The sequence below is a fragment of the Uranotaenia lowii genome, chromosome 3 (genome assembly GCF_029784155.1).
Source record: "Uranotaenia lowii strain MFRU-FL chromosome 3, ASM2978415v1, whole genome shotgun sequence".
Classification (NCBI taxonomy): domain Eukaryota; kingdom Metazoa; phylum Arthropoda; class Insecta; order Diptera; family Culicidae; genus Uranotaenia; species Uranotaenia lowii.
This window is the reverse complement of record NC_073693.1, coordinates 95,267,728-95,290,956: the sequence shown is the minus strand read 5'-3', so window position 1 is coordinate 95,290,956 and position 23,229 is coordinate 95,267,728. Positions and strand designations below refer to the sequence as shown.

The 23,229-nt window shown below is 40.1% G+C and overlaps 1 protein-coding gene across 2 annotated transcripts in view; it reads right to left on the bottom strand.

The window, feature by feature from the left end:
* LOC129751004 (uncharacterized) overlaps window positions 1-23,229 on the bottom strand; it is a 951,184-nt gene that overhangs the window by 242,718 nt on the left and 685,237 nt on the right. For both annotated transcript variants that reach the window (XM_055746238.1, XM_055746239.1), the window contains exon 5: window positions 7,634-8,298. In XM_055746238.1, coding sequence (XP_055602213.1) covers window positions 7,634-8,298 — 665 coding nt within the window. The remainder of the gene's footprint in view (window positions 1-7,633; window positions 8,299-23,229) is intronic.

Here is a 23,229-nt window from a genome sequence, read left to right as displayed (position 1 = left end):
TGCCGTGACAGACACGAGCCAAGGATAAGCTGATTTGGCACACGGCGGACGAAATGTTTAGGGATGTCAGCTTCAGAGATGGAGGAAGACTGGACCACGGTTGAGCGGCTTTCGGGTATAACACGTCCGAACCTAGCAGTACAGCATATTATGATAAGACTACAGTCTCGAGTTACTAGTAAAGGCCGGACATCAATTCGTTAGAGAATAGGGCCTTTATCTTAAATCGTTGAAAGAGGGTGGGTTATATGCAGGAGGTGACTTAATGAGTGTGGCCGAGGAACATCATCATGAGTATAGAGTAGTTGCAGCTCAGAGTGGGAATTACGCCCTGAGGCCCCAGATGAACTTTATAGCGTGGCCTACATATTTTTACGAATCGTACAACTGCACTGATGGACACAGAATAGCAGACTGGGGGGACGCAGTGGCTAGCCGTGCCTTGGTATGCAATCTGAGAAAAGTCCGTCGTACGTTACCGAAGGAAAGACACCTGCTGAACTGTTCCAGAGCAGATCGGTGTCGATGTCGAATCACTAAGCCCAGCTAAGTTAAACCTGATGCAAAACGACCAGTTCAACAGACACCATAAAATTATACAATGGGAGATCATCGTAGGTTATGTGGTCTTTGTAGGGGTTGATCGATGCAACACAACCTAGTAGTTTTCTGAAGTGGGTTTGTGCAATGCCTAGAACTACAACGTTTTGCGTGAAACCGTGATAACGTCATGATGTCATAGCTCTCCAATTTCATCCAACCTGCCACTATCTCTGCTACTGGATGAATTCATCAATCAAACGTAGAAAACTTCGCTGTTCCCAAGATTCCAGATAACCTTGTAACTGCTGTAATCGACAAGGCTCTTCCAACATCAGTAGGAGTCGTATCTACTATGGACTCCACGGGCAACTGCAATCGAGTTGTCCTCTACGGGCACGAGACTTGGATATTGCTCGAGGAAGACATGTGCACACTCGGAGTACTCAAGCAAATAGTGTTAAGAACCATCTATGGCAGGCGTGCAGGAGAACGGAGTGTGGAGGCAAAGGATGAACCACGAGCTCGCGTGACTCTACGGCGAACCCAATGTTCAAAAGGTGGTGAAGGCTGGACGGATACGCTGGGCAGAAAATGTTGCGTGAATGTCGAGACGGGTAGGGGCGCAATGAGCGAGGTGGTTAGACCAAATAGAGCGTGATCTGGCGTGTGTGGAATGCCCGAGAAGTTGGAGAACGGTTGCCATGGACCGAGTGAATTGGAGGAATATTGTTCAGCAGGTTATGTCGTGAGACGGCAAACCATGCAAATAAAAATAAACAACAAAAAATCTTCCAACATCACATTGTGAATATAGTAGCTCTTCCAACGACCCTGTATAGTCCCCTAAAACTTAGGCTCTCCAATGCTATCCTTGATGGGAGAATATTACGGAGTAAACTACAAAGCCATGAATTGTTGCCTTAGCTATAAAGTAACAGATACGGAGGTTTTCACCAAGGTTTAAAATAATGATTTTTCTGACCTTTACAGTTACAAGTTTTAATCGAGAACAACGCAGTGAAGTGGGTGATACTCGTTATTTTCGTTTCCAAAATAGCAGGGCTATAGCCTCTAGCAAAAATTAAAAGGCAAGCACAGATCTCTGCTATTTTATGATTTAACGGTATTTTTTTTTGAAATTTGACTTCAAACCATAACAGCCGGGTTCGTCTCACTAAAACCACCTTGGGCTTAGTGTGCTAGATGTACCCCTTGGTTTTACCCTATGATACTACATCAAGGGGTAGGCTGTGCTCATGCACTTATACATCTCACCCTTTTCCTTTTCCTGTTTCTCAATTTTGGTCTTTCTCCTTGATCATCGTTCTCCTTTATCCTCTTTCTCTTTTTTCCTCCTTCTCCTTTTCCTCTATCGCCAACTTCAGACTGGTATGGAAGACCCCGAGACGTGTGCCGGTTAGGTAACGCTATCATAGTAACTCACGCCCGTCACAGCATCCACTACCCCGGGGACCTCGAAACGTGTGCCGCTTCCTTTTGCTGCAGGAAAGATCGTAGCTGAGTACGTGAGACCTTTTAAGTCCCACCACACGTATGAGTCCAGATTAGGGTTATACCGCGCCCTAAGATCGCGTTGCTTTCGAATTGAAGTGTCATACGAGGCCCAAGACCTTCCATTAGCTTGTCAAATTTGGTAGATTATCTCGCTCTCTCCGTTCATCATCTTTCCTGATTTAGCACGCCACGACTGTCCTCCTTCGCGACACATTTCACTCACAATGTTTTCAGCGTTCAAATTTGGAAGTTGTTGACGCTTTGAAATGAACCTGGGGCAGACAAAGATAGCATGTTCTGCCGATTCCTCCGTATCTAAGCATTCCGGGCAATAGGCGAGCTGATAAGCTTAAACCAATGAAGGTATTGCTTAAAGCACCCATGACCCGAAAGGAACAGCGTCAGGTAAAAGTTGACTTCTCCATACTTCCGATTTACCCAGTCTGAAAGTCGCGGGATTAGCTTATGCGTCCATCCTGCGTTGTTCGATGCGTCCTATTGCTCCTGCCACTTGAGCATTGACGCTGCTCGTTGAATTTTACGCACTTCTCTAACAGCTCTTGCTTTGTAACACTCCATATCCTCCGCCAGAGTTATGTCGATGGGAATCATGCCCGCGATGACAAAAGCTGCACCTGCTGATATGGTCCTGTGTGCACAACAAACTCGCATGGCTATCAGCCGATGTGTGCTCCGTAATTTGGATCTGTTGCGCTGTACCTCTATCGCAGAGCTCCAAGCCGCTCTTCTGTATCGAAGTTTTGACAGTGCTACGCTCGTAAGGAGACGTCTCTTGTTATTCTTTGGACCATGGCAGTTCGGCATAATCCGATTGTCAACCATTACTCCATTAGGTATTTCAGCTGCTTATATTGATATTGAGTGTTTTACTATCATCCATTTACGACAAGCTCTGCCCAAAAAAAAGTTGAATCGGATAGCAGTTGAGTCAACTCGTAAGTATGTCTCCAAAAAGTTGAGCATATGCTTATTCGACATAAACGATTTGAGTGAACTGATTTACGATAAATGGGCGGTCCTTCAACTGACGCTCTCTTCGGTCTCTCCCTTACTTCCTTTGACCGGTTCGTAAAAGGCAAATCCTACCTTTAGAGCAGGCATGTCAAACTCGTTTATGTGTGCATCAAAAATTTTCTATGACGAAGAGGGCCGCAGCCAAAATCAGTTAGAAAACATAACATATTTGTTTCACGATTAGATACAATACAAGGGAATATAGTTATAAGTAAACTTGGAATGAAATTTTGCGTTAAATATTAATTATAGCTTTTCAAGTTTAACATTCTTTTATTAAAATGCATTATATCTATTGTCCTGATGCTTGATATCTTTTCTGAGTTACTAGTTTATTAATATCAGGTTGAAGTTTATTTGTAACTGACACTTTCATTATTGGTGATAAATTTTTATCAGATAATCTCGAACGATGAGGAGTTATTGTAGCTTTCATTATGGAAAAAACTGCTCACATAGATAGGTACTTGCAAACATAGCAAGAATTCTGGCAACAAATTTCCGTAACTCAACGTAGCTTTCAGGCAAATAGCTTTAAAATTTTGGTACAGCCACTTCAATGTATTTCGCTTTAAATAATGAATCGCACTGCAGCTCTATCAAATCTGGTTGCAAATTATCAGCAGCATTTTAAGGAGCAAACGAAAATAGAGATACAAACAACGAAAATGCTTGCTCGTATCAATTAAAGTCATGAGAACGGCTTTTGAATGCATCTAGCAACGATTCTAGGTGAAGTACGTATTTTCCAAATGATGAAACCTCATTTGATTTTTTCAATTCTTGACACTTAGAGAAGTGCACAAGGTTTTCTTTGGAAATTTGGTTGATCCATAACCGTAACTTCGCTTGAAAGTTTTTTACATAATCACAAGCAGCTATGATATTTTTTTCTTATCCTTGAAGTTTTAAATTCAAATCATGCAGGTGGCCAGTGAGATCAACGGCAAATGCCAAATCCTGAACTCTGCCCTGCTCTGCTTGAAAATGTTCATCAGGTTCACCTTTCATTTCCAAAAATAATGTTATTTCCTCTCGTGGCAGGAAAGCCAGCATACTTCTGTGTAGTAGAAAACACAATCTAATTCATGTCTAATGTCTTCCACAAATGTTGAAAATTGGCGATGCTTCAAGCCGGATCAAATTTATAGTGTCTGAAACTGGTTTGCACATGTTGGAACTTTTATTAAGTTGAAAACGTTACATTTAACTTTAGTTTTTTGCAGTAATATTTTACATAAAAATCAGTGGTGTTTTTTTTGTGACAATTTAAGACGGTGGCTACGCGGGCCGCATTGACCAAGGCCGCGGGCCGCATGCGGCCCGCAAACCCTCAGTTTGACATGCCTGCTTTAGAGCTATAGCGTGGATAATACTAACTGATGAGTTGGCATCGTGGTAATATATCGGACCCGGAGGCCTGGAGTTCAAATCTCGGTTGAGGAAAATTTTGTTTTCGTTTTAATCAAATTACTTGGAATTGTTTCTTTTGCTTTTTGTGGGGATATCGAATCGTTATAATCTCATCGTTGTAGATAAATCGCCTCCTCTTTTGTACCTATATGCTATTTTGGTAAGTTTAATGCAATCTTTTCATCTGATATATTACTTTGAATAGTTCTGCTGTTTCTGCGATATACCTTCTTAAATGTTTGCTGGGTTCTACGGACACCGTTGCAAGGTCTACTACCTCCTCGATTGTTTCGCCGGTGATCATGAGCACGATATCGTCAGCAAATCCGAATATCTGCACGCCTGCTGGTAGCTTCAGCGTTAACACCTCATTGTACGTGGCATTCCAAAGCATAGGTCCGAATATGGAACCCTGTGGAACACCCGCTGTTAGATCGTAACCCAGTTTCGGTTTCGTACGTCAGGACTCGATTCTCAAAGAAGCTTCCTATTATCCTGCAGAGAGTATTGGGAACACGCATACTGTGATGCGCTTTGGCAATCGCTTCCCAGCTGGCATTGTTGAAGGCATTCTTAACGTCGAGTGTCACAATGGCATAGTGACGAACTGTCCGCTTCTTTTTATATGCGGGCTTCGCGTACTGTGTCACCATTCGGATGGCGTCCACCAGGGTTGGTCGGCTCTTCTCAAACAACAAAGAGCCGGGAGAAACCAACACTGTTTTCAGTTCGGCTTCCGAGTGTAATCCTCTTTCGCTGATCGTGCTCCACTCGTTACCCGAGTTTACACGAGCTGTAAGTGACTCGGACGGCAAGTGTGAGAGCATTTGCATCCGAGTGGGAGAAAGAGAATTCTAAACAAAGAGCGCCCTGTGTTTCGGTCATACACCTCAGAGTAAAGAAGGAAAAAAATATTTAGACTCCCACCACACAACGTAGAAAAAATATTAACAATTTCTACTCCGCTACCATGCCTGAATTATTTTTTTTTTGCAAAAGGTAGCGTTCGAAGAAGAGGTGACAGGTGGTTTCATAAAAAAAATAGGACACCGCGAAGAACAAAACCAGGATATTTCAAGACCTCAGTAGATTGGTGGAAATGAAATGCAGCTCTTTTTAGATTGCATAAATTATGGCGCAATAGCGGTGCAATATACGCCTTAATTTATGCACTAGAAGAGATATGAAGTTAGGTGGCTTTTAGTTTATACCGAAAAACACCGTTCAAATATCATCTAAACCGAAGATTACCATTGGTTTAAGAGGATGATTCGGAAAGTAGCATCTTTTCTCGTGAACGTACCAAGAATAAACTGAGTTAGCTCTCGAATTCTCCTCAGCACATTGCGCAACAGATATTTCCGGAGAAGGGAATTCTCTTCATCAGCGGATATGAATGCTCTCGCTCACTCTTATGTGTTGACAATCTCACTCTTCATTTCAGTGCGATTTATCTCTACCCGCACCGATTGGGGGAGCAGACGAATAAAATTGCACTCTCTTTCACTGGACAAGCCGATCTGAGGAGTTTTGCCACCCATGGCGTCCACCGTAGATCTCCTTTTCCGAAAACCGAACTGTCTGTCCGACAGTCCACTTTCGCCTTCTGTGTTGATAATAAGCTGTTAAATATTATCGTCTCCAGAAGCTTACCAAGGGTGTCCAGCGGACAAATGGGTCTGTATGATGATACATGCCCTGCGCCGTTTTCCACGAAATTGGGAAAAGATCCCTCGTCGAGACACTTTTGTAGCACCACTCTAAAGGTATCCGGATTGGTTTGTACCGCCACCTTCAGCACTGCATTTGGGATTCCGTCCGGACCAGTGGCCTTATTCACTGCAAGTTTCTTAGCGATAGCCACAAGTTCCTCGTTCGTTACTGGCTCGATGTCGTGGGCACCCGCGTCGTATGAGGTAAGTGTCCACTGCGTCGGGCCACGCTGCGGGAAAAGATGTGCAACGATCTCTCTCAGTTTTTCCGAACAGTTTTCGGAAAGTTGATTTAACGGTAAACAAACGCAACGTAGCAACAGAAATCACTGGTTCTGAAATTTGAGAGATCGCATCACCTTCTGTTAACACCCCTTGGTTTTCACTAGTTTTTTTTTTCCTTTTTTATAGAAATTTACCCATTAAGGGGGCATCCATAAATTACGTAACGCTCCTAGGGGGGGGAGGGAGTTCGAACGTTACGAATTGTGACATAGGGGAGGGGGGGAGGTATGCTCATCGTTACGTAACGATTTTTTTTTCTTAAAAATGTCAGTTTACTTAATCGCAGCTATTTTGATGTCATACAATTTTTGCAGAATGATAAACAAACCATGCCGAGCTAAAAATTTCTTAGCTTCAACGTGAATGGTTTGTAACCTTTCGTCTTTGAAGATTCTGAGATAGACTCTGACATGTGTATGGAATATCCATGAAAAAACCGTTGGAAAACACACAACATTTATCCCTAAGAACTCAATTCAACCTTAAGACGGATATTTTGTAATTTTTTCTCAATTGATTTAAAAAAAAATGCAATTTTGATTATTCCAACAAATATTATTAAGTGGGGCATATTTTGCATAACAAGTAATGCTCCTTAAACAAAATACAGGAATCAAGGTAGATCATCAGTGAACAATCACAGAGCAACTCTTAATAAGACAATCAATTTACTTTAACGGAGAGTTATCATCAATGAGTACCATCAATGGATGGATAACACTTCCGTTTTAAAGATCGTTAAATAAATTTATGTTAAAGTCTGTTGTTAATCTTTTTTTTTTGCCTGGAATTTACCACTAGGTGGCATTTTTCCAAAGCGTTACGATTTGTGACATACGGGGGGGAGGGGGTCAAAAAAGTGCATTTTTTGCGTTACGTAATTTGCGTTACGGTTTTCGACAGCATTTTGTCATTCTCAACAGACGTTATAAATTGCTTCTGTCACTGTTTCTATCATTCTTTATTTCTGAAGGAAAATCACTATAGTCAAGAATAGCGTGCTTAACATATGATTTGAAAAGATTAAAAAAAACTTCGAAATTTGTTTTAAATTTCAACATTGATCGTTTGTAGTTTTTTTTTCCAAGAAAAAAATTGACTCAAATTTTTTTTTTGTATGCAACACTCACCTCCCACCAGTTCCGGCTGGTGCGACTTGGCTCTCACACTTCTCTCGCCCCCGGGGCCACCGAATGGGGGCGGTTGGCTCACCTGTACCCAGCCCGATTTATTCAGGAAAATTTCATTCTTTTTCAAATTTTCCCCGAACAAATAGGTCGGTTTTTCATTATTGGTGCTACTCTGCCGATAGTGCATCGTTTGCTCCTGATTCAGCTGCTCGCTGCTGCTCGAGTGTCCTCCTCCTCCTGCTCCTGCTCCTCCCTTCCGTTTAGCCGACGACCTAGTTGTTGCTGTTGCACCAGCGCCGGTTTCTTTTTCTTCCGTTCCGGTCGTGTCGTTGTCAGTCGCGGTGATAAAACTCGCATCCGACGATGTGGGATCCTGCTTTACGGGAATTTCCGGCAGCGGAAAGTCAATAATGTCACATTCATCGCTTGCGGTAATTAACTTGGGCGCGGTTTGGGCTGTTGAGGTGGCGGCGGCGGTGTCGCTTCCATGGCCACCGGCAGCGTCGCCAACGACGGTGGGAGCGTCGCCCTGCTCCAAGGGCTGATCTTGCTGGTGCTGGTCCCTTGCCGAGCCTTCGAGCCTTTCAGTGGTCGGCCCTTTAACTGCTGTCCCGCTTTTAGCTGGGGAACTGTTTACTGATAACGGTTGTTGTTCCGGGTTGGATCTGTGAAATGGATGAAAAGAAAAGGGAAAAATGTAAGTAAATTAAGTTTTTTTTTTAGATTACATTCAATACGGCAGCTTTTAGGCCAACGAAAATCATAAAGGCTTGAAATTAACAAACAGGTTTTCTGGTGTTTTTTTTTAAATTACTTGCAATCAAAATTAATTGAAACGCTGGTTTTCACCTTTCATACAAACTGAAACGTCGATAACAGTAGCGTCTGAAAATCTCGGGTAGCTTTCTACTTCAAATAAAACCTGGTTTAGAATCCAGCTTCAGGATGAGAATCCAGTATCGGGATCAATCCTGGAAAATTTTGTATTTGTAATCGTTTCAATACTGTAGTGAAGTAAGTTAAAATGATAAAGTTTATGGAGTTGTGTAACACAATCACAATTTTCAGAATGGAGATACGCTATCTAGATTAATTTCGATTTTTGTCATCGTTTATTAAAAAAAATATTGCAGCAGGATCATTAAAATGTAGTTATAATTGACACCAATATAGTCGACGTCGCCGATGCTGTTTTTCCGCCGATAAAGTTTCATTTAATGGCGGTTTGGCTGAATTCAGTCAGACGACTGTGGGAGCTCATGAAACCCGCAACAAAATAATCCCATCAACTCTTTTTTCCCGCTTTATCTCGTTCTAGCACATAAAATATGCAGCAGCAGAAAATTTCTCGCTCTCCGGTCGACGGCATCAGTCCCATTGACTATAATGTGTGAATTTATTACCCACGGAAGCATTTCCGATAAAACTCGTGCTCGGGAGGAGCCAGCCTGACTCAATGAGCTTTTTAAAAGCGTGGTTTATCCTGTCATTTTTGCAACTTATTTAGTGTCACTCCTTGCCGAGTTGTCCCGGGAACCGCACTCCTTCTACCGAATAGCACATTCGTTCTTAAAACGGCTCTTGAGCAAAATAACATTTGAAAATGTGGAACGCTCTTAAAAGTAGTAGTTTCCTCAATTTCCCCAGCTGACGATTCAGATTAACGGAAGTTTTTTTTGTTAATTTAGACTCTGATCAGCTACTGATAATCGCCTGAAAAAACACAACGTTCCAAAAAGCTTCAATGCTCATCGAAAACTGAGCGATTGATTTTTATGTGTGCTGTATGAAAGCGCCCAATATGATAAGCTTGCCAGTTTGCCGTATTTTATCTGGACTTGTCCGGATAATTTGTACAAAATTAAGGAACAGCCCGTCCAATTGCCTGGATTTTGATAAAAAATGGTTGGATTTTCCCTAGATTTTTTTTTACTTTATTTGAAAAAAAAAAAAAAAATAACGAACAATAAACACAAATCGAGGTACCTTATTTTATTTATTTTTGCGACCAAAAACGAAAGTTTATGGACAAGTTTTGTCAAAATACACATGAACGCTTTTATGGAAGCCTAAAATCCGATTAAAAATCTATTGATATGTTTTGATAAAAATAAAATTTTTCAAGTGTTTTTATTTTGATTTTTATTCTTTAATTTCTTTGGTTTTTGTACAAATTTTCCCGGATGTAGCCCGGTTTTTTGGTTGAGAATTTTGAAATCAACTCTCGGATTTTGTCAGCTTTCAAGTCCAAAATATCACGTAGGAAAAAATCTGGCAACCTTATACTATCATGGGTGTTAAATAATTTTCCTTCAAGAACAGACGTTTCCAATCGTTTATCACATTCACGTACGCAACGCTTGAACTTTCTGGCGATTCTCTCGATTCTGAAAAAAATCTAAGTCTCACATTTTCACATTTGAAACAATTCCACCTTCAAAAATATTCGTTTTAATCTTTGCATTTTGGCAATTAGGAAAAAATCTGTTGAATTTAAAAAATAAAAGCTCACGCATACTTGTTCATCAATGCCTGATTGATAACTTTAATAAGGGGTTTCAAACGTTTTTCATTATCAATACAGTTGATGAAAGAAATAAAAATACATTTTCAAATGATTTGAATCGAAGTAATTTGAACCACTCAAAATGTCATAAATGGATACACATATGTCGTAAGTATCCCTCATGTAACCGCCAGTGGATCTGACTGAAAAAAACCATAAAATTGTTGTTAAGTAAATTTCGGACATGATTGACAATTCATAGCAATTCGCGTAAAGTTGGTGTTCTGGGCTGGTGTCTTCCCAAACCCGCTACAACGAGATTCACCAGAGGGACATCTCGTTGTAGCGGCTGACGATGTGAAGTAGAACACAGCCAAAGTTGAATCCCATTTCCATTTCATTTAACTCTCGAGAGTCTCCATCCTAGGACGAATGGCACAGCGCGGTCAACCATGTTTCAAGTGTTGAACGGTGGGTGAAATAGATTTTTCGCTGACATAGTTCATTTTTGAAATATAATTTAATTAACTGTTTCACTATAAAAGACATCCTCTTGAGGTAAGTTCTCTGATCGGTTAAATTATCCAAAAAATATGGCAACCAAGGTTGTACAGTATGACCCATCAAAAAAATTTGGAAATTTTGTACACCCATAGAAGAGGTTGCAGAAATCCAATGCCAATTTAACAAATTTCTGTGCCGATAATGCGCTGGAAGTGTGCTATGCCAAAGATAATATGTTTGCAAAAGTAATACTAGCGTAAGGACTCGAGTTCCCGAGCAAAATGATTCATGATCACTTCATTCAAGCGAACCTAGAAAAAACATTTTATGAGAGTTTAATTCTATTGGATGATTCATCCCAGAAACAAGAATACAAAAAAAAACCCCAGAGCCGCAAGGAAGTGAGAATCGAACTCTTAACACAATTTTGCCAATCCGACATCTTAATCAGTGTACTACCTGAGCAGGCCGGACGAGAGATGTTTGTCATAAGATTTCTGCCACCGATCAATCACTAAAAAACGCACAACGGTGGCTTCCTGGCTTATGGCCTCCTTTCAAGGTAGCCCTTTGTCTTATGAAAGAAACAGGAAAGCGAATGGATTCCCATTGAAAGCCAGGCAGCTTGGCCGGTGATTGTTTGCTGGTGGATTGAAATTAGGAAATGTTTTTTTTTTTCTTTAGTTACACGCACGCCCGGTTCACAGGCTGCCTGGTGTTGGCCAATATTTATTTTTATCCTCCTTCGTCGTGATGAGATAGCGAAGGACGTGAAAACGTTTTTAATTTGTTTCTTTCAGTCAAACGCGATGCGATCGCGTTCTTTTCTTATGCCAATTACGGTATGATATTGATTGCTCATGATTCGCATATAGGCTGAATGTTGGGTGTAGCAGCCTGTTTTGGGTTGTTTTTGACGATTTTTGAGGATTTTTGCGCGGGTGCATTAGCTCTACCCTGCATCTGTCAATTGATGTAAACAATATAGTAGTAAACTTTGCTCTATATCGGCAAGTTGTATACAAAGGAGATAGTGACCAATTAGCTTCTCGTTCCAAAACGACTTCAATAGCGACTGTTTACCTTTTCACTCTAAAAGTGGTAAAATCAGTCAAGACGAAAGTGAAGAGAATTCCAGTAAAAGCAATCCAGCGGCTGGCCAAGGATGCGAAAATCTCGAATACGTCCATACAATATGGTTGGTCATGGGCGATGGGTGCGCTCGTGATCCCGTGATCCAATTTTGCATGTGTAAAACAGAGAACGCAATAGCCTTCACTCCAATATCACTCCGAATAGCTGTCATTCATGGCTAGCGAACGGTAGACAATGTGCAACTCGAGACCCCATACACCCAACCTTCGGGTAGTGGTCATATCACCTCTTGTCTGCAACTCCGATTCTCTACCTCCCCGTGGTGCTAGCTGGGGTGCGAGCAACCTTAGCGGAGATCGGGTACCCAACCCCGGTGGATGCTTTGGTCGCATGCAGACTGAGTCAGGGGGCTTCGTACGCGTCTGTTCTCCATGTCAGGGGCGGCGTGCGGAGTGCAACAGCGTCCTGGTGGTGTTCGGGACCCAAAACAGCAACATCACGACGGCCCTCCTGCGAGATAGTGGGGTTAGCTGCGGGCCTTGCGAGCCCATGACTACAAAAAAAAAACATAAGCAACGAACAACGAACAACAAATTTCGGATGGAAATCAGCAAAGACCCACGCGACGAAAAGGGACTAGCGATTGGCAACTTGGAACATGGAACTGCCGATCTCTAAATTTTGTGGGCAGTACCCACGTGCTCTCCAATGAATTGAAGAGCCGCAAATTCGACATCGTAGCGCTGCAGGAGGTATGCTGGAAGGGCTCCACGGTACGAACGTACCCAGATGGTCGTGCCATCTACCAGAGCTGCGGCAACACACACTAGCTTGGAACAGCTTTTATAGTGATGGGAAAGATGCAAAAGCGCGTGATCGGGTGGTGGCCGATCAACTCACGAATGTGCCGGTTGAGAATCAAGGGCCGGTTCTTCAACATCAGCATCATCAACGTGCACAGCCCTCACCTCGGAAGAACCGGTGACGACAAAGACGAATTTTACGCGCAGCTGGAGCGTGAATACGACCGTTGCCCATAACATGATATCAAGATCGTCATCGGGGATTTTAATGCTCATGTCGGCCAGGAGGTGGAATTTAAACCGACAATTGGAAGGTTCAGTGCGCACCAGCTGACCAACGAAAACGGCCTCAGACTTATTGATTTCGCCACCTCCAAACTAATGGCCGTACGTAGTACCTTTTTCCAGCACCGCCTCTCACACAAGTACACCTGGAGATCACCGTACCAAACGCAATCACAGATCGACCACGTTTTGATTGACAGCCGGCACTTCTTGGACGTCAGATCGTGTCGAGGCGCCAACATCGAGTCCAACCAATAACTGGTGATGGTGAAGATGCTCCCAAAACTCTCCGTAATGAACAACATACGTAGCCGATGCCAGCCTCGGCTAAATATCACACGACTGAGATCACGGCAGACTATGCGCAATCGGTCGAAGCAGTGCTGCCGGCAAAGGCGAGCTTGACGAAGCTCCTCTTGAGGACTGTTGAGATACCACCAGACAGCATTGCGGCATGTGGAATGAACTCGAAGAGAAAGGCGTCCGGACGGCAGTAATGCAAAGAAGCACCCATGGAAATGTGGAACATCACCGACAGTGGAAGAGGCAGCAAGTCTGAATATTCCAGAAGAAAAAGCGCCACCTGGAGGTATAGGAACTCGAGGACCTAGAGCAGCTGAATCGTTCCCAGGAAACACGAAAGTTCTATCAGAAGCTCAACTTATCTCGCAAAGGCTTTATACCGCAAGTCAAAATGTGCCTGGAAAATGACGGAGGCATCATGACGGACAATCGTGAGGTGATCAAAAGGTGGAAGCAGCTCTTCGATGAACTTCTTAACGGCGCATTTGCAGGAGACTTAAACAGTGGAGCCACTCCCTATGAAGAGCGAAGTTAAGGAAGCCATTCGCCAGCTGAATAGAAACAAGTCGGCTGGGAAGGATGGCATCGCAGCTGAACTCATCAAAATGGGCCAGGACAAGTTGGCCAATTGCCTACACCGGTTGAAGATTTGGATCAGGGATACAGAACAGCTACCAGAGGAGTGGAATGAAGGGTTATTAAGCCCCATCTTCAAGAAAGACGACAAATTGGACTGAGAGAACTACCGAGCGATAACTGTCCTCAATGCCGCCTAAAAAGTGCCATCCCGAATCCTACCCCTCCACCTAATGCCACAAGCTAACAGATTTGTAGGAAGTCATCAGGACCGGCATCATGAAGGGACGGTTTACGAAGGATCAGATATTAAAATTACGGCAAATCCTCCAAAAATGCCGGGAACACCAAGTCCCTACGCACCATCTATTCATCGACTTCAAAGCCGCATACAACACGATCGACCTTGACGAACTGTCGAAAATCATGGACCAGAACGGCTTTTCCGGGAAGCGGACCAGACTGATAAAGGCGACGGTGGATGGCAGGCAGTCCCAGTGATTTTTAAGTTCAGTTTCCGCTTCGCAGCAAAATAAATCCGAGGCGAGCCGCTTCGGATTTATTTCCCAGCGAAGCGGAAAATGAACGGTAATGAATTTTTTTCTTGCTGGGGTGCTGTGTGCGGATCTCGGGTGAATTGTCGAGTTCATTCGAATCGCGCAGGGGGCTTCGACAAGGCGATGGTCTATCCTGCATTATGTTCAACGTAGCGCTAGAAGATGTTATGCCATAGTCTGAAGACCATCTGCGGTGCTGAAGGAAATCTATCGCAAACTAAAACGCGAAGCAAGAAAGATTGGATTCATGATGAATACGTCCAAGTCGAAGTATATGATTGTGCAGTAATAACAAGATCACGATCAACTGGTGACAAGCTGGTTAGTCGTTGCACAGTGGGCCCGGCCGACTTGGAAGTACTCAGCATCCCGGTGAGTACTTTTACAACTCACCGGGATGCTGACAAGATCGGGCTCTGTATGGAACATCAGCATAAGCATGGCTAAATTCGTTAATCTGCGTTGAAAAAAATCAACTTTGATGATATGATGATATTTTAATAGTTTTCGTGACATAAGGTTTCCAGTTTGTAGTAATTATGACATTTTTCATTGATTTTTATTGTGATGGTTAAAAAAAAAACAAATAAAAAGAAAACTGATCGAAGTTCAGAAGAAAAAAAATCAGTCAAAATAAGGAGTGTCTTCGAAAGTAAAAATGCAACACTTTGGTTTGTGAATAACTTTCACATGCACAAATGAAAATTGATAAAATTTGGTGACAATCTGTTTACAAAACAAAGTGTTGCATTTTTTTTTTCAAACACACTCCTTATTACTGGTTTCGTTATTCAATATTTTAGTAAGTAAGTTAGTAAGTATTCAAGATATTAAAACTATAGCAATTGTACCACTTAAGATAAATTGGTATCTACGCAAGTTTGGTCTCCGAGATTCCAAGATTATATGTATTTCGAGAGAATTTTTATGATGGAGCTATCGTACGAGTATCGTAAGATATTCTACGTTTTCACTTAAATCATTATGATATTCAATTTTTGCAACTGTGCGCGTCTTAACAAGGACAAGGACGAAATAGATAAACGGAAATCAATGCGGGGGCCGGTTCTGCTGGCACAATCTCGTTTATTGTTCGCAAATTGAAGCAATCAAAACCGGAATCGAAATCGAAATCGAATGAACCCTTGGGGTTTGGGAAGGAAAATCACCCTCTGGAGTGATACGGAAAGATTCAGTTGGGGTTTCGAACGATGGGAATAATGGAAAAAAACTACTATTTCGATGGAAAACTGTGATAATGGTTACATAATTCTTGTTGAATATCGAATTAAGCTTAAGCTGGGGAATTGATGAAAATTGAACTCTTCAACTGTTAGAATCGAAATGGAATCATTCGAAGAATACGAGTAACAAATTAGTATCATTTATGAATTTTCGCCGAACAGCAAAAAACGTTTTTCCCAAGCAGATCCCGAAAATCGAGAATCGATAAAAATACAGCGAAACGAAGCGTAAAAATGTTCGACCTAAAAATGAAAAAAAAATGGAAACCAAATCCACTGATCTTTGTTCGATGAAAAATTCCTCTGGAAGCGGGCCAAAATCGGGCAACAAAAAATAGGAACCACACGTGGCTAAACGAGAACATTTTTTCCTCATCTTCTCACAGAAAAAAGGAACCGGACATTCGGTTCGCCATCCGTTGACCAAATATAGAGAGGTAGAAAAAAACATGTGATTCCGGTTAAAATCTGACACAGTGACATTTTTCCGTTTTTTCCCTGAGGGAGAAGCCAAGTGGTGACATCAGGGAAAAATGTGCATCTTTTCCGATGTATTTTGTTCTATTGTCTTCTGTTCAGCACAACGTGGTTCACAAAAAAGAAGAAATTTTTTTTACACGTGTGCCGAAATTGTCGCTGGTGTTGCCGAAAATGTCTTTGTTTAAGGAAAGGTTTATTTTTGTTTGGCGTCTTCCACTTATAAGTTCAAACTGAATTCTTAGTATTTTGGCACAATAATCGTTAAAAAAAAATATAATTTAGTATTTTGAATTTAGAAGTATAGCATCTCGAATGGTGTCAATTTCAATCGATTTTATATTATTTTAGATTAATTTCATGACGTCTATTTCAGTTTGGCTAACGTTGATAAAGTTTCGAAAGTGGCTTAAAAAGCAAATAATAAAGAGTGTCTAAACTATGTCACTGACTGCCAAGCAACCTGGAGCTTTTATTTTTTTTATATAAACTCCATAATTCAACAATAGAATACTATAGAAATCTGTTTACGAATGCTAGCTAGAAAAATATGTGAAAGTTTCTTAATACCTTTGCATGAATCAAATAACTGAGTCAAGAAATCGAATTAATTGACAAAGGGAAATTAATCGAGAATAGAGAATTGGTTGCAAACGAGCTTAACGAATTTTTCAGCGAAATACACTGCCGGCCAAAAGTTTGGGATCACCCACTAAAAAACATGCAAATTTTTATCGTTCATATCTCAGCCGTCTTAGGACATATTGAAAATCTTCTGATCTCATTTGAAAGATAATGAGCAATAGCTATCTCGGAGGTATTTTGTCCAAATATAATGTTTTAGTTTTGAACTTAAAACTTAACCTAAAGTTATAACATTTTCAAAAAATCTCACTCAATATTCAAAGCCGATCATCTCGGGATAGGGTAGACCAAATCTCAAAATTTGAGTGGCATTTGAATCCCTATTCTTTACTTCTCAAAACACAATCAAAAAAATTTGAGAAAAAAATCAAGAATGTATTTTTAATTTATAAAATAGACACTTGAGTTATCGTCCAAAAGTTTGGGATCACCCCTTTGTATGGTGAGTTTGGGATCATTCTTATAAAAACATGCAAATTTATTTTATTCATATCTTTCTCATCTAACATCGTATTGCAGATCTGAAGGGTTCATTTGAAAGCTTAGGAATTGTTGTTTTTTAATAAATTCATTCAAAAATTTTATTTTAAGGTGAGAACTATATAAAAAATCCGGGAACTTTCAAAAAAACAATTAATTTTAGATGATTTTTTTATGGTTATCACTTCAAAATATAATTTTTGAATAAATTTATTAAAAAACAACAATTCCTTAGCTTCCAAATGAACCCTTCAGATCTGCAATACGATGTTTGATGAGAAAGATATGAATAAAATAAATTTGCATGTTTTTATAAGAATGATCCCTAACTCACCATACAAAGAGGTGATCCCAAACTTTTGGACGATAACTCAAGTGTCTGTTTTATAAATTAAAAATACATTCTTGATTTTTTTCTCAAATTTTTTTGATTGTGTTTTGAGAAGTAAAGAATAGGGATTCTAATGCCACTCAAATTTTGAGATTTGGTCCACCCTATCCCGAGATGATCGGCTTTGAATATTGAGTGCGATTTTTTGAAAATGTTATAACTTTAGGTTAAGTTTTAAGTTCAAAACTAAAACATTATATTTGGGCAAAATACCTCCGAGATAGCTATTGCTCATTATCTTTCAAATAAGATCAGAAGATTTTCAATACGTCCTAAGACGGCTGAGATATGAACGATCAAAATTTGCATGTTTTTTAGTGGGTGATCCCAAACTTTTGGCCGGCAGTGTAGGTCCAGGAGGTCCCAATAGATTTGGTACACTTACGCCTCAACGAAGCTCAATATTTCTTCGACCTGCAAGTTCCCAGGAAGTTATCCTGCTTATCAAAGACCTCGACCCTAATTTAAGTATGGGTAATGACAGAATTCCTGCCCATTTTATCAAGCTACTGTACATTTTTTTCTCATTTTATAAAAGACGACTTTAACCAGAGTCTTTCAAATGGAAAGTTTCCAGATCGCCTTAAAATTGCCAGAGTTGTCCCTGTTCATAAACAAAGGTCGAAAACAGATACCTACCAACAACTATCGTCCAATTTCAGTTCTGCTAGTCCTGATTAAAGTTTTCGAGAAAATGTTGGTCTCACAAATTACCGACTAGTTCCATCAGTGTAATATTATCTCACCAATATACATATATTCTGCTCAGGCTCCAGCACCACTACAGCGACCTGCGATTTATTTGCAGATCCCGGCAACGTTACACGATTTGTCTATGTATCGTGTGACCAACATCTTTTAAATATGTGCTCGTGAATCTCGTTTTAAGCCTTTTTTGGCCTTGAAAGCATAGGAGATGAAGGCTTAATTCTGAGGAAAAAAGCTTAAATCTGTCAAAAAAAAGCTTAAATCTGAGAGATGTGCTCCACACGGTTTGAATAACATTGCCAGGATGTGTTTATTTGCTGAAATTTATCTCGCCCTAGAGAAAAAAACAAACTGGCCTACTTTTTTTAGACCTTAAAACGTGCGTCGCCATGGGATCCATATTCGGGTGACAGGTGTATTTCCTGGGGGGCCCGTCACATAAAAAAAAACGTGAGACGCTCTCTTACTCAAGTTAAAGCATGGATCACGTTAAATCTGGACGCATTAAAAAGGGTCTATCTCGGAGCTATGTAAACGAAATAAAAATTTTTTGAACTCAAAATGTAGGGTTTTTATTGCACTTTAAAAATAATAATAATAATAAAAATATTCTCATGTAGTTTTGATGAAATTTTGAACTTTTCGTCGTATACCACTCATCATAGTTTGGGGAGCGCCGATGTGGTCTAGCGGATAGGCTGGCACGAGTCTGGTTTTGATATGCCAGGCGTACTGGGTTCGATTCCCGGTATCGGCAAGAAAACTTTTGGGTTCGAATCCCATAAGTGGCCGACAGGTAAGATGTGTTTCCTCATATAACTGCCTATATAATAAGAATGTTCAATCAGTTGCCAGCTGGCCAGGTATATACACGGATGCCGGAATACCTGTAAGTAAACTAGCCCACCTGATTGACTCGTTCTTCCAAAATAAACCTACATCAACACAATATATTTATCCATAACAGTACATACGAAGCCATGGGGTCCGGGTATGATGTACGCGTTGCATTGGAGATTTGTCGGACTTAATAATTTAAGAATGCATGTGAGCACATAGTTTGGTAGAAACTGTGGTGAATCCGTGCACCCATGGTGGATAACCAACATACATACATACAAACATACATACCACTCATCATAGTTTGGGCACCCTGTTCGCTGACCTCAGCGGCCATTTTGTTCCACAAACTCTTCATCTCTGTTGCATTCCGAGTCTTCCTAACATTCTTCTTCATCTTTTGCTTGACAATTGCCCAAAATTTTTCGATAGGGCGGAATTGAGGGCAGTTGGGTGGGTTGATGTCCTTTTCGACAAAATCCACCCGTTGGCCCGATACCACAGTAATACCTTTCTGCTGTAGTGGCAGCTTGCCAAATCTGGCGATAACTTTACTGGTCCTTTGTGAGATCTAATGTACGAAAAAAAATAGTTTTTCAGGCATTCCTCCTTGTAAATTTCGGAATTCATGGTCTTGTTTTTCACAAAAACCGGAGTTTTTCGTCGGCAGCTTGCCAGATCAAACACTTTCTTGCAAACTTCTCAGCAAAAACGAATTCGAACTTGCCGGGGACATCACCATGACCAGTGCAGTGCGCCACTGCAGTGGCTTTATAAAATTTTTGGCCAGGAAGCTGCCCAAAATCCATCTTCACGTACGTTTCGTCATCCATGAGGATGCATCCGTCGAACTTCGTTGGAATCTTCTTGTATAACTTTCGGGCACGTCCTTTAGCTACTAAATTCTGCTTCAATGTCCGGTTTGGTTGCTTACTGACCTGATAGGATCGTATTCCTTCGCGTAGACGAATCCTTCTGACGGTGCACCGGTCGGCGTTGAATTTCTTTGGCAATGTCGTAGTCCGACTACCCTGTGTTTGCCTTGATCGTTCTCAACACCTTCAAATGCAGTTTCCGATCCTTAATTCCACTATGACGCTTGGTATGAACCTGCCAATCGATAGTATGCATCTCATGGAAACTTTTGAGAACGTTGCATACGGTTGATTTGACCATTTTTTACAATTTTGCGATTTTTGAACCCGACCACGTCGGGTTTTTGACTCGAGTGTCCAAAATTAATTTTCGTCTCACGGCTTCCATCACGTGTAACTTTTTTGAAACAAAACGAATCGACATATTTCCGAACAAAGAACTGTCAAAAAATTCTAGATCCGACAACTAGGAGCGCTATGGTATAATAAACAGTGCGTCCAGATTTGTAGTGATCCATGCTTTAGGAGCGCTATGGTATAATGAACAGTGGCTTTTTCGGGCTTGAATGTAGATTAGGGTTGCCAGAATTTTTTCAGTACGTTCCCGGGCAAATCTGGGTAATTTTAAGTAGAAACCTGGCAAAATCCGAGCATTTGACTACAAAATTGACGAGCTTAATCCGCTTAATATCCGGGCAAATTTTGTCAAAATCCAGAAATTACTCAACAAAAATCAAGAAAAAACATTTTTTTCATCAAAATTCATCGACAGATTCAAAATGGTATAAAAGGCTTCCAAAAATAAAAAGGTTTTATATTTCTAAAACTTGGTCGAAAAATTTCGTTTTGGAGGCGTAAATAATTTTTTTTACAACGCAGTTTGTATTTTTTTGTTTGAATTGCCAAATAAAATAAATAAATCCGGGCAAAATCCGGACAATTTTCAATGCAATCCGGGAAACTGACTGTTCTTAAGTTTTATTTTAAATATCCGGGCGAGCCCGGATAACCCGGAAAACCGGAATTCTGCCAACCTTAATGCAGTTGAAACGACGATTGTTTTTGGAATACCCGACGTTTCAATCAGTTTTATTGATCATTTTCGAGAGAATTTGCTGTCTGTTTGTTTTTTGTCGATTTCATGTTTGGCCAACGGATAGGTGCCTATTGATTGCTGTTCGTGTTTCAAGGCTTCCAAGAAGATTATGTTTTCAGGACACAAAAATTTAGATTAAAAAAAAAACAAAGATAAGCGCATGAAATAAAAATCATAAAATTTAAATAGGAGGACTATGAAATTCGGTGAATTTATTTGATAATCAACACAAACTGTGGAGATGATAAAACTAGTTTTTGAGCATTTTAGTAGGAAGTATTTTATATAAAAACGTCATACCATTATGAAAACTTTTATAAAATTTAATTGATCACTCTAAGGAACAGATTTTTGTGCCTATGTTTTGAACGGTTGGATAGTTTTGGTAATGTGGCGTTCAGAAGTTTTGAAATGAATCAGATATGAATAAAATCAATTTTATTGATAACTGATGAATCCACAATCCTACAAGAAATACATGATTGATTGATGATTCTGAATCTGTTTACTATCCTCCATTTAATGAAGAAATCATATTTTTCTTAGAAATTCTAATTTTAGAGATTCATCGATCTTAAAAGCTAAATTTTCTAGAAACTAAAGATAGTCTTTGGGTATTGATTTAGAAGATTTCATTTCATTCAACAAATTTTTTGAAGACTACGGAAGAAATTGACTTTTGTTTTGGAGAAAATTTAAATTAAATTTGGTTCCAAACTTCTTTTAAAATAAGTCAAAGTTCCCATATTTCACAGAATACAGGAATGTATAAAAACACTGCTATAACTTGATCCATAATTTTTCAATCATTTTATATTTGGATTCAGGGCTCTCAAGTCAACCAATAAGCTCTTGAGTTCTTTGCACTTCGGAAAAATGTGTATGTTAATGCTTTGTGTAATTTATCAAAATCCTTTCGAAAGTGGAGTTGAGCACTTAGACACAGAGAACAGAGGTCTGGCCCAGAACAAAAATGAGCCCAAAACGTGTGTAAGGATTTGAATTCAAATACGTTAGTATTTCGTTCAAATATTACTCAGCATATAGCAACTAGATGGTGCTGATTGATAAGTTAACGAAAACTAAACGAACTGCCCCGTTACTCAAAAGGGGTGCCAGATGTTTTTTAAAAACTGCTTTCAGTCTTATGCAACTAATCTTCAACTTCCTAAAACGCAACCAATATCATAATTAAGTTAGTTTTTAGAGGGATTTATATTTTCGATTGGAATTGGAATTCGATTGGATGTGAAATCTTAGAAGATTTTTTTTGGATATATTTAAGAAAGTGACAAAATCCAAAATGTCACATGATTAACCTTTCCAGAACGTATCCAGGCCAGACAAACCCGGACATTTTTACCAGAAATCTTTGGAAAATCCGCTCATTGGAACTCAAAACTTTAGAATTAAAAACCGGGCTGATCAGTTTCAGGAGTGAACATAAATTTTTGGTTTCTCGAGACACCTCAGTGGCATTGATCTTATTTATAATTTTTAAAATGGTTATAAGTTCAATTTGATTAAGCAAGAATTGTTATTTGACGCAAAAATCATAAATCGTTAGTTTTATTGGAGCTTTTGGTTTTAATTTCGCCAAAATTGTGGATATCCTGGAAAAACCGAGCTTTTTTCCTCAAAATCCATACCACTCCAAACCTCGCTTTCCTAATTGTTTTCTTTGAAAAAACCGGGTAAAGGTCGCGTTACACCTCAGGTGAAAATGAAAATGAAAAGTCTTATTTTATCAAAAACTCAAAAATGTGACACATATTGGCTTTGTAGCATGGAATCGTTGGGGGATAGTTAAAAGCTGAATTTTGAGGCGGTCTCAGAGTTTAAAACTTCTTAAAAAAGTTTTTATTTCGATTCCCCCAACGACTCCAACCTGTTACAAAGCCAATAAGTGTCACATCTTTGAGTATTTGATAAAATAAGATTTTTCATTTTCATTTTCACCTGAGGTGTACCGCGACCTTAAGCTCGTAAATAAAACCAGCTAATCTGGTATCATTACACTAGATAGCATTTCTTTAGAGAAATTCAATATCGCTAAGAAATGTAAATCGAATTGTGGCCCAAGATTTCTAAGAAAAAAGAAATTTTCATCAAATTGGCATCCCTGATAATGTTTTGAATTTTCGTCGCCACGTGGTCGAAAATTGTTGTTTACATAAAAATTTTGCGTTTCACACGCTCCAATTTTCTCAC